This window comes from Protopterus annectens, chromosome 7.part0 (assembly GCF_019279795.1).
Source record: "Protopterus annectens isolate FY-2018-M chromosome 7.part0, PAN1.0, whole genome shotgun sequence".
NCBI classification, from domain to species: Eukaryota; Metazoa; Chordata; order Ceratodontiformes; family Protopteridae; genus Protopterus; species Protopterus annectens.
This window is the reverse complement of record NC_056739.1, coordinates 1362291447-1362309170: the sequence shown is the minus strand read 5'-3', so window position 1 is coordinate 1362309170 and position 17724 is coordinate 1362291447. Positions and strand designations below refer to the sequence as shown.

Genomic DNA, 17724 nt, shown 5'->3' with positions numbered 1-17724 from the left:
GACCAATTTTTTGAAGGCCAATTTCTGCTGAAACGTGGAGGTTGTGCCTGCAGGAAATCTTTCACTGTTTGCATTGATTTCGCTTTTTCCTCCATTTTCTTTAGTACCTCCTCAGCTTTAACAAGCATGCCTAAATATAATAGACCCTGTAGAGCAGCTCTACATGAGGCCTCCTAAAGCATCAAAACCACACTGCAAGGTATGTTTACCCTGCAACAAATCCTGCAACTCATCTGGTTGTTCTGGTTGTGTCATTTTGCTTTTCAACTGAGATAACAAAAACTGTTGATACTTTAACATATGGAACTGACAGTTTAATGCCCTCATGGTTAAAGTGGCCGAGGTGTACACCTTTTCCCCCCACCTTTCTAAAGCTCTGGAATCTCTCTGAAGGTAATGGGTTTTTAGCAGTAGAGGCCTTAATTCCCTTGGGACCCTGTGAAATAGTTTCTGGGTCAGCAGTATGGCTTTTGTATAGGAACTGGTGAGAATCAGGAACCCGGTAATACTGGTCTGGTTTAACAGGAGCTGAAGGCAAAGAATCTGGATTAAGGCTGGCTTCTGTGTACACATCATCCAATATATCTAAAACAGGAGGGATAGCCAGGGGCCTATGCTGGGGGAGCAAAAGAAAATCCCTGAGCCTTTTCTTGGAATCGGAGTAATCTTGGCCTTCCCAGTGAAAGTGTTCCCTCAATGTATGTAAGGTTTCCCCAAAAGAGTAGTCCTCAGGGGGGGGGAGACTGAGGGAATAGACTCCTCTGCATCAGAGTCCTCGAAAGGAGAATAGGCATAATCCTGGTCCTCAGAATGTTCAGAGGTAATAGAGGCTTGATTTGAGGAAGGGTAGTCTTCCTCTAATCTGGGCTTTTTGTCAGAGGGGGGTTTGAGAACCCCTGATAAGAGTAATCAAATCCGCAGCCATTTTGAGCATCTGTTTTTTAGGCATGGGGCATTGAGAGGGTGTCTGAGGTCCCTGTTTTTTGGTTTTCATGGCTGCTTTAGATTTAGTGAAAGCTTTAATAGAAAAGGAGGAAGGCCTGAAGATGCCTTGAGAAATGGCAGGCCTGTCTAAACTCTGAGTTTCCCCGACAAGAGTGGCGTCGGTATCTGCAGTAGAAATGGGGACCGAGGAGCCTGCGACCTCGGGTACTGAAGACACCAGTAATGTAGTGTCATCAGTACTCAGGGGCTGCATAGGCGCCTCACTGAGAACCGGTAGTCGGCCTTAGCATGGTATCAGTAGTCGGTGCGGACCTCGTATGTCGGTCCTTATCTTTGCGTCTTTTACTCAAAACTGGAGTCGGAGTATCCGACGACATAATACAATTAAATTTTTTACCAAAATAGTGAAGGGCGAACTCCGCCCGGCACTTAATAGTGCACTTGTTGAATCTAGCACAAAAACGGCAGGCCGAGACGTTGTGGTCTGGGCCTAAGCAAGGTATACAGAAAGAGTGGAAATCCTTATGCGGTATTTGCTTCCCACATGAAATGCAATTATTAACTTTGTCTGACATCGGTCTGAGGCAAGAAAAGTTTCCCCAACGGGGTACTTAGCTTTCAAGAAGACTTCGGCTGAAATATTTTCGTAAATCTCAGGAGCTGGCCGACTGGCACTTGTGAACTGCTTCTGCTTCCGGCACTGCCCGGCAAGAAAGACTGAAGAAGATGGCGTCGGCTGCCTCTTTTATACCCCTGGCACTCTGACGTCAGGGAAGAAGCGACGACAACCGACGCCGGACCTAGACTTTGGAATTCGGCCGACCGAGGACCCGCCTGACGGCAGGATAACCCATCTGTAATGACTGCAGCTGTATGCATGATGAACATCAGCAAAATAGCAATAGTCAAGAATGGTTTCCTGCCAATGCCTGTTATCGCATTTACTGGTAGTGTGCAAGCCTGAATAACGATGCCAACAACGTTTGTACAGTGTTAAGCAGACAGCAGCACTGCCAAACAGACAGGAAAGCAGTTTTTGAAACTGGAAGGTTAATATGACACTTGGCATTAGTTTAAGGGTGGTTTGCTACTGAAACTGATAGGCAATTTAACTTTGCAGATAAGTACTGAGGACATAAATTTTATGACCTGACGCATTTTTTGTGTGGTTTTACAAGCTGATTTACAATGTAGGATTCAAGCCGATGTATAAGGGACGAAACATTTTCTTCTAAAGTGGTCATTTTTCATCCTTGCCACAGAAGTGCTTCTCAGACATACTCATTATTTACAGATAAAAATACACATGACAGACTGAGGGGTTAACCATGTATGTGTATTTGTGACCTGACAAGGTCCTGGTTTATACATCCCTGTGTGTATGACTATTACTAAAGTCTGAAGCTCATCCAAGGACAGAGAACACAATTATGATTACAGAAACGTATCAGTCAGTATACCCTCACACACACAAATAGTTCATACGAATTTAATAAAATTGAGTGTACAACCCTTAATAAAATTGGGAGTGTGTAATATTTTCTCATGTGAATTTTAATATAAGCTATAAAGAAACTGCAACAGGATAAATATTTGGAATTTGCAATATTATAACCCAAGATAGTCTCTATTGCATCCTTACACTTACACCTGCTGCCACAGAAATAGTAAACAGCTGCATATCAACTTACTCATTATTAACTTGTGTGTGTTAACCGCCAGCCACCTCTGCTCAATGTGTTTGCATGGTGTCCAACATACTTGTTAAAATGTGTCCATTTTGAAATTGTTTATGGTCTGCTTCCTCTGTAAAGGTATTTTAGACCTGCAGGTGTTGGGAAAGGTTGCTAACTGCCTCACAATGGCACTTAGCAGGTTTTCGCAATGGAAAGCAAAAAAACGCAACAATGTATCCTTTTCTGCTTGCTTCATGTGTGGGCCATTTATCCAGGTTTGTGCAACAGTACATGATGCCCAATTGTAAGAAGTGAAGCTCACCTGGTTTTATCCTTGTGAACAGTGTTTCTTAGGTTTCATCCTTAAGAGACAATCGTGGGGCTTGAACCATCATCTACAGACAGTGTATACTGTGTGGATCACCATGTTTAGCAGATATGCTACATACACATGTGATTCGCATGTATAATTTATGTATTGGTTATCACAGAAATACATTACATGATATTTATTCTATTTGTTTCCCATGTTTACACTAAGCAGAGCATCATGCAAATACTGGTATTAAAAATAAATAAATACATAAAAATACATCAAACAACATTACAGTATAAAATATTAGTACACATGAAATATTTTTACACAAGTCTAGATTTGAACTCACACCAATGAACCTGCAAGACACAGTAAGGGTGTCTTATCCCTCTTTGCCACAGAGACAGCTTTGCAGCAGCAATGAAAATCATTGTGCAGAGAAGCAAGCCCAAAATCATCCACAGTATTAACAAAACATATGACACTTGTACACTTCTAAGTTGTTAGTACATATGTTAACGTCAGATGTAGTGCAATGAATGATCACAAAACCACTTATGGCCATTGTTTGCAGAAATGCAGCTCTGTCTTACCTTTGTATGTTGTTCGTTCTTCTCTTATCTAAGCAGTACTCTGAGACATGCAGTCGGTAAGGCATTTTGTATCATTGACCTTAAAATGTATGAGAACATTAAATGGCAATAATATACCATTTTCAAGAAATGCAGGGGAGTTTGGATAGTACTGAACAGAAAAAAATGTGAAATATGTGCTGCATACTTGCATTTAAAACCTTAATATAAATACTTCAATACTTTGTAAATGTAACCTGTCTGACACACCCACAGGAGGTAAGGGAGTCCAAATTGATGTTTTCCTTCTCCCTACCAGTATTCATTCACAACTGCAATCCAGTAGCAACAAACACAGAGTGCCTGCAATATGTTTACATCTGCTACACGGAGCCAAGATTTAAGGATTCAGCAATTCAAATGAGTTCACACCTCATTTGCATGTTGATTGTGTTCACAGGTGTGAATCTACACTACAAAAATGGAACCATGTAGCTAGGGAACCTGAAGGTAAGGAGACCTGTTTATATGGATAACACAGAAGAAGTTGGCTATTATTTTGGATTTATCTGCACAGAAGACTACTGATCCTAATAAGGTATGACTACAGTTTTCAGTTGTATACTAGATTTGCTCAGCTCAGATGCACAACTTTATTAACTTTCATCACAAGTGTTAATGTTAGAATGGTTTCTCCTTGCACTCTTGTATTGTTATTTCAGTGAAATGTAAATGTCCTCTATTGTCAATGACAGTGGTGTTAACCTTCTAGGATGGCCCACAGACACCTCTAGGGAAGTGCTGACCACAGGTAGATGTGACTGGCATTTGCTTAAAATGAATGTTCTGTGGTAAAGGTGTACACATGTTTTTGGGACAGTTTGTTGGATACTTATAACAATTCATTGATGCTTTATTCCTTTGTTTGGTACAAAAATGTCAGTTTACTGTTGCTTTTGGAGTGGGACAGCCAAGTTCCATTTCTGTGCTGGCACGACCAAAATGTTTTTACAGGAGGTTTGTTGTGCTATTGTGACTCCTTGTTTTGGATAAAACCTTGATTTGTGTGTGACTGTGATATGTTACAACCACATAACCCTTTTTTATATTTCAATACCTTGAAAGTTTTTTTTTTTTTCCAGTGGGTAAAACTGAAAAACTAAATGGGTTACATCTAAGCAGGACTTTAATACATGTGATATTTATGTGTAGTATCCTTCTTTTATGTTTTATGTCACCTAGGACTATGGCACCCAAGTTTCCCAATTCCTGCAAACACCCCTTCAATGAATCCAAAAACAATGCGATATCCCAAGCATTTCAGCAACATGGTATCTTTCTGCTTGAGAGAGGATGTGGGGGATATGTCTGGAAGAATGCAAATTTGGAACCAGATAGTGAAGGATGTGAACGATGTTGGGGGACACTGCAGGACATATGATCAAGTGTGTCACAGGGCCTCTGACATGATTTCATTGGCCCAGAAGACAGCGGCTGTATTAGCCCATGGACAGCTGACTATGAGGGGGGAGCCTGCTACAGAGCCACCAGTGACACCAAACAAAGAGTTCCTGTCCACTGTCAGGAATCCAGAGAGCCCAGTGGAAAGTGCACAACAGCATGTGATTGATGTTGGTGCTGCTGTTTCAGGGAGGAAAAGTATGTCCCAGAACGAGCTTCCAGGTAGGCTTACCCATGTCAATTTTTAAATATATCTTGTATATTAAAATATTGAAAGCGATATTTAAGTTGGTTTAATAATTTTTTTATGGAAGGGAGACTAGTTATAGATTGATACAGTTAATACACTCTGGATCATTACACATTGTCTTGGGGTGGGCGTGTCATCCAAGTTTCAGTTAAATGTATTGGTAATGGATATATAAAGGCTAACATTTTTTGCTCCTGTGTTATTGTTATTGCCATGATAGTGTCACTACATTTTGCTTAACTACTTCCAGGACCATCCTCACTAGCAAGTGTGGAGTCATCTGCACACTGTAAGCCAAACATTTTTATTCCAGTACTGATGAGCATTTCACAGAAATATTCAATTATCTGCATGTGTAAAGTCAGTGTCAGGACTGTGTGTGTATTGCTGTAAAAAGTCTGATAGTGACATCAGTGTTAGTTTGTTAGCATATACTGTAGTAGTGTAGCTATTCATTTATTTCCTCTGTTTGTTGTTTATCACAGGTGATCCCGACAGTGGAAGTGTAGGACTCTTACAACCTGATGTCATAGTATCGGCAGACTCCGATGATGATGGCTGCCAAACACAGGCACAGTCGAGGGGGGGCAGAGGTTGAATCTGACACTGAAGTTGACATTCAGCCATCTCCTGTAATGCCATCAGACACAGCCAGTAGGCCAACACAAACCCATTCTAGTGAGGCCTCAGACAATGGACCGGTAGAGGGTGAGACATCTGATCAGAGTAGTGTGGTTACTGCAGCTTCAATGCCTGTTGACTCTGGCCATAGCCAAAGTATGGGACAGGTGCCATGCTGGGGAGTTATGATTGCTCGGACGAGGCCTGCTGTTCATCCTCAACCTGATCCAGGTGTGCCTTTCTGGGCCACTTGACATACATTTAGGGCCATCATGGAGGTGCAGGCATATTCCAATATGGCCTCCAAGGAAATGCTTAGGGATGTAGTTGTTGCATAGGCTGACATTTGTGACTGCCTCCACTGTGTTGCCAATTCAATGGATTGGATGACCGGGACATTAGAATAGGAGGTGTCTGATGAACATCTGCTGGGAGCTGGATGGCATCCATGTGGATGTAGGTCAGCCACATCATCTGATGCTAGCAGATGCAGCCTTGCCCAAACACGCTCCCATATTGGCACTAATTCCACTGCTTCATCAGTGGTTGGGGTGTCCACACCAAGACTTGGCAGGCCAAGGGGTGGTGGTCCTGGGCTTAGTTGCAAGAAGAGCTCATCCAGCAGACATTAGTCATGTTCAGGTAGCAGCACTGCATATGACCGTGGGCATGAATGTGCTAGTGCAACTCCTGGCAGAGACAGATCTCAGGATTGGGGACAAAAATGAACTATCACCTCTACCATGCATAGCTCACACCTGTCCGACATACCAGGATGTAGAGCTAGCATACTGCTTGGCTGTGTTCTTGCAAATATTCGCACACCAGTTCCATCTGGAGTGCCCATACAGACATGCACACAACAGTTAACTTTGTCAGGTGTAAGGCTTAAAGCTCATTTGGTCTCAGTGGCCATTTGATACTTTATCCAAATGTCTACCTGTTTCTATTACTTAAACACATGCACTCACTACTTTGTGTATCAACCTAGACATCCTGCCCCCCCCCCACCCCAAAAAAAAAAAAAAAGACCCGTGCAAATGATAACTGTTCCATATCCTTGTTTTCTAAATTTTGGAGTCAGGAATACATTAAGTCTTTGGTGTGATGTTTAGGGTGCATAGCTGACTCAGTACTTAGTAACTGCACTGCTTTCTTATAGGTTTTTGTAATGTGTACATCCCTGCCAAATTCTTAGCCTGACCAAGCCATAAATAAAAGTGTGACAAAGGCCCAACAATGAAGAGAGTTTATAAACATTGTGGTCTTACAGTTGATGGAATAACAGGTTTTGCATTTATGCATTACTAATTTTATGTTTGTTCCAAGGGATATGAAGTCTGAAACTGAAATGTGTATCATTTTCTAACTTCACTCTTTAATGATTTGCCATTACAAATGTATGAGGGCAAAACGTGGACATTCAGTGAAAATCTGTACATTTTAGATGAAAGGCCTATTAGTTGATAGAGGGCATATATTCACATAAGTCAATACTGTCAAATCTTGTTGCAATTGCTTTAAAAGTCACCCACCTTATATTTACTGACATTACCAACTAACATTATGCAAGGATATGCCACTCATTTGTATACTTAGACATTTATTTTTCTATTCCAGGTTCAATACTTACCTTGGAAATCTAGCAGTTGCAAGCATTTTAAATCAGAGCTGATTCTGTCTGATGCAATCAGTACATAGCTATTAAGTGGATAAGTAAAGAGTGTTACCGGACATAAATTTTACTGTATATATATGTGCGTACGATGAAGGTTTTAGCCCTCTAGGTGGTGAGCGTGCTATCCATTGCCTCTTGGCCAGTGTGAGACCATACTGTGCATGTCTACAGCTGCTTGCACCCACAGTGGCTGCTGGTTTCCTCTCTGACTCCTCACCTGCATGTGGTTGTGGTGACCTTGCCTGTGGTGGTGGGATATGTGGCCCTTCCTCTTGCAGTTCCTGCTGAAGCTGTTTTCTCAGGCTTATGTTGTGGAGCATGGCACAGACAATGAATATTTCAGCACATATACAGGGATTTTACTGCAGGGCTCCCCCAGGTGTATCTAAGCACCAGAACTGACACTTCAGCAGCCCAAACACATGCTCTTATGATATTTGTTGCTTGAGTGTGTGCCTCATTATAGTGTTCTTCAGCTGGTGTGTGTATTTCTGATGGGCATCATCAGCCATGGTTCTAGTGCATAACCTGCATCCCCCAGTAAATGACCCAGCAGGAAATCCCCCTAGTAAACATCTCATACAGTTGAGAGTTATGCCAGATATGCAAGTCATGGTAACTGTCTGGGTAACCTGGGTTGTCAGCACACACTTTCAGGATGAATACCTTAGAGTTACACATGACCTGGCAGTTAATAGAGTGGTAGCCCTTTCTATTTATGTACACCCTTCCCTGTTTCCCAGGTGGTGCTTTGATTTCTACATGTATGCAGTCTATGGCACCCACGACTTCAGGTAGTGTGCTACAGGGTAGAACTCCTGCATAGTTCTGGCTCTGTCTTCAACTCACCTGTATGGGAAAAACATATGTACTCACTGGTATGTTGTAGCATAGAATTCAGGAATCGATGGAGAATCCTGGATGCTGATGCTTATGATACCCCCAGCATGTCCCCTGTGGGTCTCTGGAAGGTTCCTGTAGCTAAAATTCTAAGTGCGACACATACCTTAGTCTCCAATGGTATTGGCTCCCCTTGATTTTCCCTTCCTCTCAGTTGAGGATGACAGTTGCAGAGTTCCTGTAGCGTCTCTCTATCCAACCTGTAATGCTCTATATTTTCTACCTCGTGCAGATTAAGAAAAGTTAAACAGGGTCTAAAAACTCTTGTCCTCCTTGACCATGGTCTATTAGCAGCCAAAGTAGTACAGACTTGGGCCTGCTCCACATACACATGAACAACAGCAACAGCAGCCCTAACATTCTGTTTAGCCTAGCTTCCATGGCTGTACTCCATTAGGTTTTGGAATTCGTAGGGAAAACCAACACTGAGTCTACATGGTTGCTTTACATTTTGTTGAATAGCTCCTCCATCTTGGACTGGTTGATTACCATACAATTCAGCTACTTATGCTGTAATTAGCATATACAGCATATCATGATGTTTTTAGCAGCCCATTTAGGGTTTATTGAATCTGCACCTATGTCTATAACTTCAAACAGATTTCTGTAAGCATTATATACAGCATTTCATAGCTACTCCATCTTCCTAGTTAGTTGCAGAACACAGACTATTAACTAGTTGCAGAACACAGACTATTAACTATTTCTTTAAGTATTGTACATGAGATTTCAGTTACTCCATTTTCTTCTCAGTGATAAATACATTTCTCAAGCGAAATAGATATATGTAATAGGATTCCAGTCCCACAAAATAGGTAAAATAATCACTCTGCCTCAAAGTTTTCATTTTGATGTCTCAGCAAAACATCAGAGCAGCTTTACTTTACGTGCCTTGCTTCAATTCACTTACATGTTACACGTGACTGCCTTCTGTAATATGCTTATTTATGTCTAATTGGTGCAGGCATTTCCATACCATGCTCTGGCAGTACACAAAACATTTTTTTTGCAGTATTCAGTGATGTTCAAGTACTGTAATGTGTGAAGCTGCCCATACTCAGAAAGTTAGCACCACAAAAATAGCATTAAATAATACATTACTTGGGCTGGGAGTTGTATTCCACCTGGCTACATTTGATCCCAAGGATGAAGCCTGATGTACCAAATACACAGGGACAAAAGAAAATAAATGCACATATAAACTTCCATCCCAGCATGTATTACAGCTACAGTATTATAATGAAGGTTAAACGTTTGTGTCATATGAAGAGTTAAACAGCAGCTTCATCATCATCATCATCTTCTTTTGGCTGTTCCCATTAGGAGTCGCCACAGCGGATCATCTATTTCCATTTCTTCCTGTCCTCTGCATCATGCTCTTTCACACCAACTGCATGCATGTCCTCTCTCACCGCATCCATAAACCTTATCGTAGGCCTTTCTATTTTCCTCTTACCTGGCAGTTTCATCCTTAGCATCCTTTTCCCAATATACCCAGCATCCCTCCTCAGCACATGTCCAAACCAACGCAATCTCGCCTCTCTTGCTTTGTCTCCAAACTGTCCAACCTGAGCTGACCCTCTAATATACGGATTCCTAATCCTGTCCATCCTAGTCACACCCAGTGCAAATCTTAACATCTTTAACTCGGCCACATCCAGCTCTGACTCCTGCCTTTTCGTCAATGCCACCGTCTCCAACTCACATAACATAGCTGGTCTCACTACCCTCTTGTAGACCTTCCCTTTCACTCTTACTGGTACCAGTCTGTCACAAATCACTCCTGACAGTCTTCTCCACCCATTCCACCCTGCCTGTACTCTCTCCACCTCTCTTCCACACTCACCATTACTCTGAACTGTTGATCCAGAGTACTTAAACTCATCCAACTTTACCAACTCTACTCCCTGCATCCTCACCATTCCTCTACCCTCCCTCTCATTTACACACATATATTCTGTTTTAGCCCTGCTGACCTTCATTCCTCTCCTCTCTAAAGCATATCTCCACCTCTCCAGGGTCTCCTCAACCTGGTCCCTACTCTCACTACATATCACAATGTCATCTGCAAACATCATAGTCCATGGGGCCTCCTGTCTGATCTCATCTGTCAACCTGTCCATCACCACTGCAAATAAGAAAGGACTCAGAGCTGATCCTTGATGTAATCCAACCTCCACCTTAAACGAATCTGTCACTCCCACCGCAGTCCTCACCAATGTCACACTACCCTCGTACATATCCTGTACCACTCTTACATACTTCTCTGGGGATGCACAAGCCAGTGCATTTCTTTGTGCTGGTCCCAAGCTCAGATAAATGGGGAGGGTTGCGTCAGGAAGGGCATCCGGCGTAAAACCTCTGCCAAATTACTTATGCGGAGTTAAACAGCAGCTTATTGTCCTTTATTTGACACATCACATTATGTTCCCACATTTAACCTATAAAGGCAAACACTGAACAACTTAGGACATTTTCTCCACTGAATAATCTCAAAAGTCATATCACTTACAAAAAGTAAGTGCATTAAATCACAGGCATTTGCTATAAACTGATGGAAGAACCTTAAAAACATTTTCAAATCATACTTTACAGTCAAGTTATTTTGTCCATCTGTCTTCTCTGTCTCTCTCTTAGGCTTCTGCATACAGCATAGCACTGTAGTCTGCATTAAAGTAATACGTACAAGGATTACTAACCAGTTTGGCATGAGAGCGTTCTCCTTTCCCCTGAACATGATTCCAACATTAGTCGCATGGTGACAAGAAGAGTAGAAATCGGTATAATCACCTGGCAACAGTTAATAAAAACAGGTCAAGAAATTCCAGCAAACCAAAGGCTGACATACATGCAGCAGAAATGTCAATAAAAAAACTGATTCACATCCATAAATATCTGCTTGACAGACTTCCCTTAAGCAGATTAGTTCAGCGTTCAGTTTGATGCTGCCCTCCAGTGCCTTTTCTCATAAATGCATCAGCCTATAAAGAAATCTGTTCTCTCACACTTACTAACAATATAACATTAATCAAGGCAACAAGCCAAGAACAAACACAGTACTGCAGTCTTAAATGCATGAGACACATTAACCCACAATACAGAAAAAAAAAAAAACAGTTCTATTCTTTAGGAGGTGAAATCTGTTTACAGCAGCCAGTTCAAAAATACAGTAATCAAAGTAAAACATCTATAAGAAATAAGACTTGCATTAATTACAAAAGAGCAAAAACATCAGCCAGAATAACTGTAAATAATGGTGCGACTGGGCACTAAAAAAAAATTGTCTTTAAAATGTATCTGCTTAATGCAAGATAATGCATTTATTATGTTCTAGCAAACAGGTGTGCCTCAATGGAGCAAAGGTCTTTTTTCAGGAAGACTCTGGGAGAAAAGTAACTTAGCATCATTTTAAAGTCTTCCGGACAACATATATACTTGCCACTAGTTAAGGTACACCAATTTTAAATAGAAGGGGAATTTGTTTTTTTTTTTCTTTTTAGATCGTGGAATTGTTATGCAAGCGCCCTTGTGCCATGGGATATTTTTAGTTGCCCTGGCTTTACCTACTTGTGGACATGACCAGTGTCACTAGTAGACCTGATCAATGTTAAAGGAAAAGTGAATACTATGAAATGATTGGATAAGGGAAGGTCAATGGGACTTGAGAGTACTACATCTTGGGTACAAATTATTTTTTGCCTTGGTTTATTAAGGTGGCAAATTATGCTCTTTTAAACATGGCAAGGCCCCTTATCAGGAAACCTTTGCTGACCCATGTCAACAGGCCATCATAAGCTGTTCATGGCTGACTCGGCAGTCAGCACCATTCTCTAAATCCCCAGCTGGTAAACTGAGATCCATGTAGATTCGAAAAGGATAAATGGACTTATAATATCAAATGCTATTGTTGATTCTAGCTGCTCTGTGTATGCTTGTGTGGGGTTGACCTTTACTGGCTATAAGCCTTGATGCAGGGAAGGTATTCAGCTGGGTTACATGTTCATTTCTTTTTCTTATACGGTTCTATTTTAGGCTCTCATTCCAATTTCTTCCTGATGTTAACTAGCATTTATAGGGGCTTTGGTCAGGATAAAATGGGAATAAGACCGTCTTCATTACCTCTGTTAAAGATATGATGACAGTTTGGTGGGAAGATGGATATACTTGTTCTGAGATTGACCAAAACTGGAAGCTAACAGGAAAGACCTACAAAGGTGTTGTTACAAGTTATGACCTGGGAGAACTGCACCAACACCACATCTATTATTGATGGCGCAGTGATGAAGGTCACTCTGGTTGAGGAAAACTGTGATTCCATTGACCTAAGAGGGTGCATTAGCACATTTATTAAGCACTACTAAACTGTTTGAAACAAGTTGTTCAGTCCAGTCCAGCTTACATGTATGCATTTTGCATTCAACAATCTGATTTCTAAAAATAACTAAAATATTAACCCACTATCCAGATGTGTGAACAGGAAACAAGCAGTACTATGTAATACACAGAAGTTCCTTGTATAGAAAAGGACAGATTACAGTACGCTAATACTGCCTTGCCCATATCAGATATGCAGTAGAGTATTACAACTCTGATGGGTAAATGAATAGGCTCTAGACAGAGAACCATGAAGAGGAGGGGTCAACAGAAACCAATACCCCTGCTTCAAACCAAAAGGAAAAAAAAAAAATATATATATATATATATATATACATATACACACATATATATATATATATATATATATATATATATATATATATATATATATATATATATATATATATATATATACACATTTATATATATATATATATATATATATATATACACACATTTATATATATATATATATATATATATATATATATATATATATATATATATACATACATATATATATATATATATATATATATATATATATATATATATATATATATATATATACACATATATATATATATATATATATATATATATATATATATATATATATATATATATATATATATATATATATATATATATATATATATATATATATATATATATATACATACACACATACATATAATATGCTTAAAATCTCAAAGGAAGTGGAAACTAGAAACAAAAGCAGGTTCCATAACATAAATACAGCTTCTACAGCATAAGTCTATCCATGTCTCCTTTCCTGAACCCAAACTTAGAAAAAATAAAAATCATATCTTTATGTCTTGTAAGAAATAACGACCAAGTATACTTCTCACAGTATGCACAAATTATCATGAACTTCAAAGCAAGGATTTTGAGGTTCTAACCATTAGTACACATCTGTTGAGATATAATTTTCTAGTAAGCATGGTCTGTAGTGACTATTATCCCCTATATTGTAATACAGACATACCTTTATGCTAGAATGTAAAATAAAAGACTAGCAGCAATGCAGCATACTACAAGAATACAAATATCCACTATATACATTTATATGTAAATGTCAAAGATACACAGAAAAGTGACTTGCCAGTAAATAAGACATACACTTTTAAATCTATATCTTATAGCACAGTATAACAGTTAAGAAACAAGGAGTGTTTGCATCAGAATATAGAAAAGAATTTGCATTCAGAATGTACAATGAGATAGGTGCATATGACCTTATCTAGGAAATAAGGTTGCCAAGCTTGCTTGTAAAACACTAATGACCGACACCCATACAGTCAATCACTAGTACATGGCTGCCAGGCTTTCCACCAGAAGGTTGAATTGCCAGTGTACTAGGTATTTCCTCTTTCCCCATTATGTTATAGCCTTGGCATTGATATATACACACATTGAGTGTGCTGGGGATGCAAACTGGCTTGCTTCCCTGCAGTAACCCTTTCTTGGTCTGTGTTTATATTTCAGAACGCTGTTTGTATTCTCACGATTTCACACACTGGTGATCACTTTTGTGAGTAGATCAGAAATGACTCAGGTGTCTTTTCAGTGAGTCAAAAAATATGTGTAATGTGTGTACAGTAGTGAAGGCTAAAATGTAAGAAACCCAATGTAACCAAGTGAAAAGGCGATGAAATAAAAATTAAATGAATAAGTAAACCACAGTAAACCATAACAATATCACACAAGTACTTTATATTAACAGATATATTAACTGTAATTTATCTCGCTCTTAAATTTTAAACAGTTACACTGACCAAAATTGCATACCTACTTAGAGAATAAATGTTTACAGTAAATGTCTGCAATGTTAAGAATTTGGTTCTGTGTTTTCCTGGAATAAATGGAGCAACAATGATTACTTCTGGAATGGCAGAGTTCATAATACACAGTCATTCACCATCTATTTTCTAAAATCACAAGTCCTGCTGAAGGTTGTCATAGTAACAAGACAAGCAGCATAGACCAGGCTTACCTTTTACCAGTAGGTAAAGCTCCAGCTCATCTGAAAGGATTCCCCAGGGATTCCCCAGCAAGCACAGTTATGTCTGGTACGCCTCCAACGGAAGACGCTTCAAGAGCATCTTCAAAGTCCCCCAAGCCACCTCAACTGGCTTCTTTCAACCTAGAAAAGTCGCAACTTTATTCCAAGATTTTCCCAGATTAATGAGCTCCACACACTGTCATAAACAGTGACCTTATTACTCTGCAAAGGGACTCACTTCTGCTACTTATACCTACATTTGTCATCACAACACAGGTCTGATGACTACAGTTAATGTCTGGAGCACACACTGGCACAGCTTTCATCACCACAGTCTGGTACACTTACTGTAGTTTCACCACTGCACCCCTACCTACATCTCAATTTCCCAGTCCCCTATTCCTTTACTCAACAAACAGGTTCCCAAGGTACTTAACCTCACACATGTAAAGCAGCTACTCCCGCTCGCACGTAAACAGCAATCCACTCTTTCCTGAGACAGAGAGAGAATGTCTAATTTAGAGGTACTGATGTCCAGCCCAACTCCTTCATAGTCAGTACTGAAAAGCTCTACTGCACATTGGAGATAACAGTCATTTAATTCGAAGAGGCCATCATCATCTACACAGATGCAATCCTTATGCACCTACACATGATAGGTTGTCCATGAAAATCAAATAGGAAGAGGGACAATACACACTCCTGGCAGAGTCGGTCCTGTGCCTATCTTGAGTGTATAAAATGCATTACACACAACTCAACACTCACTCCTTGAGTACTGGGACTGAATGGAACATAACAGCAGCCCTGGGACCTAATATTTTTGAAACACCTCCAGCAAACATTTCCATAGTATGAAATGATATGCCTTCTCCAGGGTCACAAAACACATGTATGCAGCCCCTGAAATTTTCTCAATTCCTCCAATAGTCTGTGCAAAGGCAAAGAATTGATCCAGTGTTCCACAGCCAGAACAGAATCTGTACTGCTCAAAATAACACGTTCAACTATTGGATCAAGTCTCCTTTCTATAACTCTGTCATATGTTCTCTCACAAAGGGTGAGGAGAGTGATCCCTTTACAACTGGAATACACCTTCCTGCCTGCCTTTTTAAAAACTGGAAGCACCACTCGTCAACCAGAGATACTGCCCTCCCACCCCCGCCTCCATACAACACTGAAAAGGTGTATTAACCATGACATTCTAAAAATATCCAGAAAATTCATTCCTACAGTCTTCTCATGGAGGAATGGTTTAATCTCAGAAGTAACCTCATCTACAGAAATAAACTCAGACTTACAAATTGCTTAAGTCACTGCATCCTCAAAGGAGGATATTTCTACTGGGATTCAGGAGTTCCTCAAAGTGTTCCACCTTCTGACAATATCCCCATTCAAGCTCAGTTTCTCCTCCTAGTTGAGAAAAGTCCACACAACATCCCACCCTCTCCTCTGGAGTTATCAGATGGTTTATCACAACCTCTCTGAGGCTTTAAGAAAATCATCTTTATGCCCCTGCTAAACTCCTTCCACATACAGCCCTTCTCTTTAACAGCTCGCACAGCCGCTGTCTTCCTGGCCTGTCAGAACACATCAGTCAGAACAAAGTTCTACCTCATGAGCATTGCACGAAAGGCCTCTTTCTTTAATTTGATATCTTCCTTCGCCACTACTTTCCATTAGTGACCCCTAAGATTACTGCCACAAAAATTACCAAACACCTTTCAGCCACAGCTTCTTGCTACTGCCTTGTCTCTTGAGTTCCTGAATGGCTAAGTCTAAATCAGTATGGGATCACCTCCTATAAGGAAAAGGCTGAATGGAACAAATTAGATCCCGGCAAATGTAAATGGCTCTCCAGACACAAAATATTATACTTCACAGCTACAGAAGGGGTCCAGAGCTTCTGAAACAAGCTGAAATGTACAAGCTAGCTTTAGTTTGCCTTACCTCTGCACAAAGCATTTGTTCTGGAATCAAATTTTTCAAGCAGAAATGGATTCTTCTATTCAAGTGCCGATTACTGGGAGATGCATCCCCAGTAATTGCAAGGATAGTCACAATACACAGGCTGTGTGCTTTACAACAGAATTTTATAGTAGATGAGAGGGTTACTTCAATGTAAGTATAAGGTGTATACAGGAAATCTAGCTACTGTTTGTGTCTACTCACCTAGTAACTATTTTGAGTATTCATCTTTTTTGGAGACTGAGGATGTGCCAATTGACAGAGAACCCCTAATTTTTCTGGGAGACTTCAGTGCTCATGTATACAATGATGGAGCTACAGGAAGAGATATGACTGGGAGGAATGAGTTGCATAATCTTAATGTATGTCATACATTGTCCATAACAAATACTATGTTTAAGCATAAAAACATATGTGTGAGTAGCAGTTTGGGTGCTTATAGGAGTCAGATGGGGAGGATGGGAGTGAGCTACAGCCTAAATGGATGACACCTAATTGGAGCATTAGGTGTTACAGCCAGTGGGGTCCAAGTCTACTAAACCCACATTGACAGCATTCGCACTTGGAAGCCAAGGAGAACTCATAGTGCCTGCAGAGGCAGTGATCCCCTTGGGAACTCATAGTGCAGACGCACTGGTCCCTTTGAGAGACAGTAATAGCAGAGTTCAGAAGAGCTGCCTGGGGTACTCCTAGGGAGACAGTGTAGGCAACTCTATAAGACCAGAAAGCTGGTCCACTCAATGCCACATGACTCTTGCCAGAGAGTAAATCACACATTTGGGATTTATAGGTAGGAACAGAGACTGTAGGGCTCTCACCTAGCCAAGGCTAGGCTAACTGGGTGAAGTTGAGGAGCCATTTGGCAAAGTCTTGCATGAAGCAAAAAAAAAAAAAAAAAAAATCAAACAGTCATGTATGTACTTTGTATTACAGC

The 17724-nt window shown here is 40.3% G+C and overlaps 1 protein-coding gene across 1 annotated transcript in view; it reads right to left on the bottom strand.

The window, feature by feature from the left end:
• FAH (fumarylacetoacetate hydrolase) overlaps positions 1–17724 on the bottom strand; it is a 373600-nt gene that overhangs the window by 275919 nt on the left and 79957 nt on the right. Inside the window, exon 5 of the mRNA XM_044077971.1 lies at positions 11119–11209. Coding sequence (XP_043933906.1) covers positions 11119–11209 — 91 coding nt within the window. The remainder of the gene's footprint in view (positions 1–11118; positions 11210–17724) is intronic.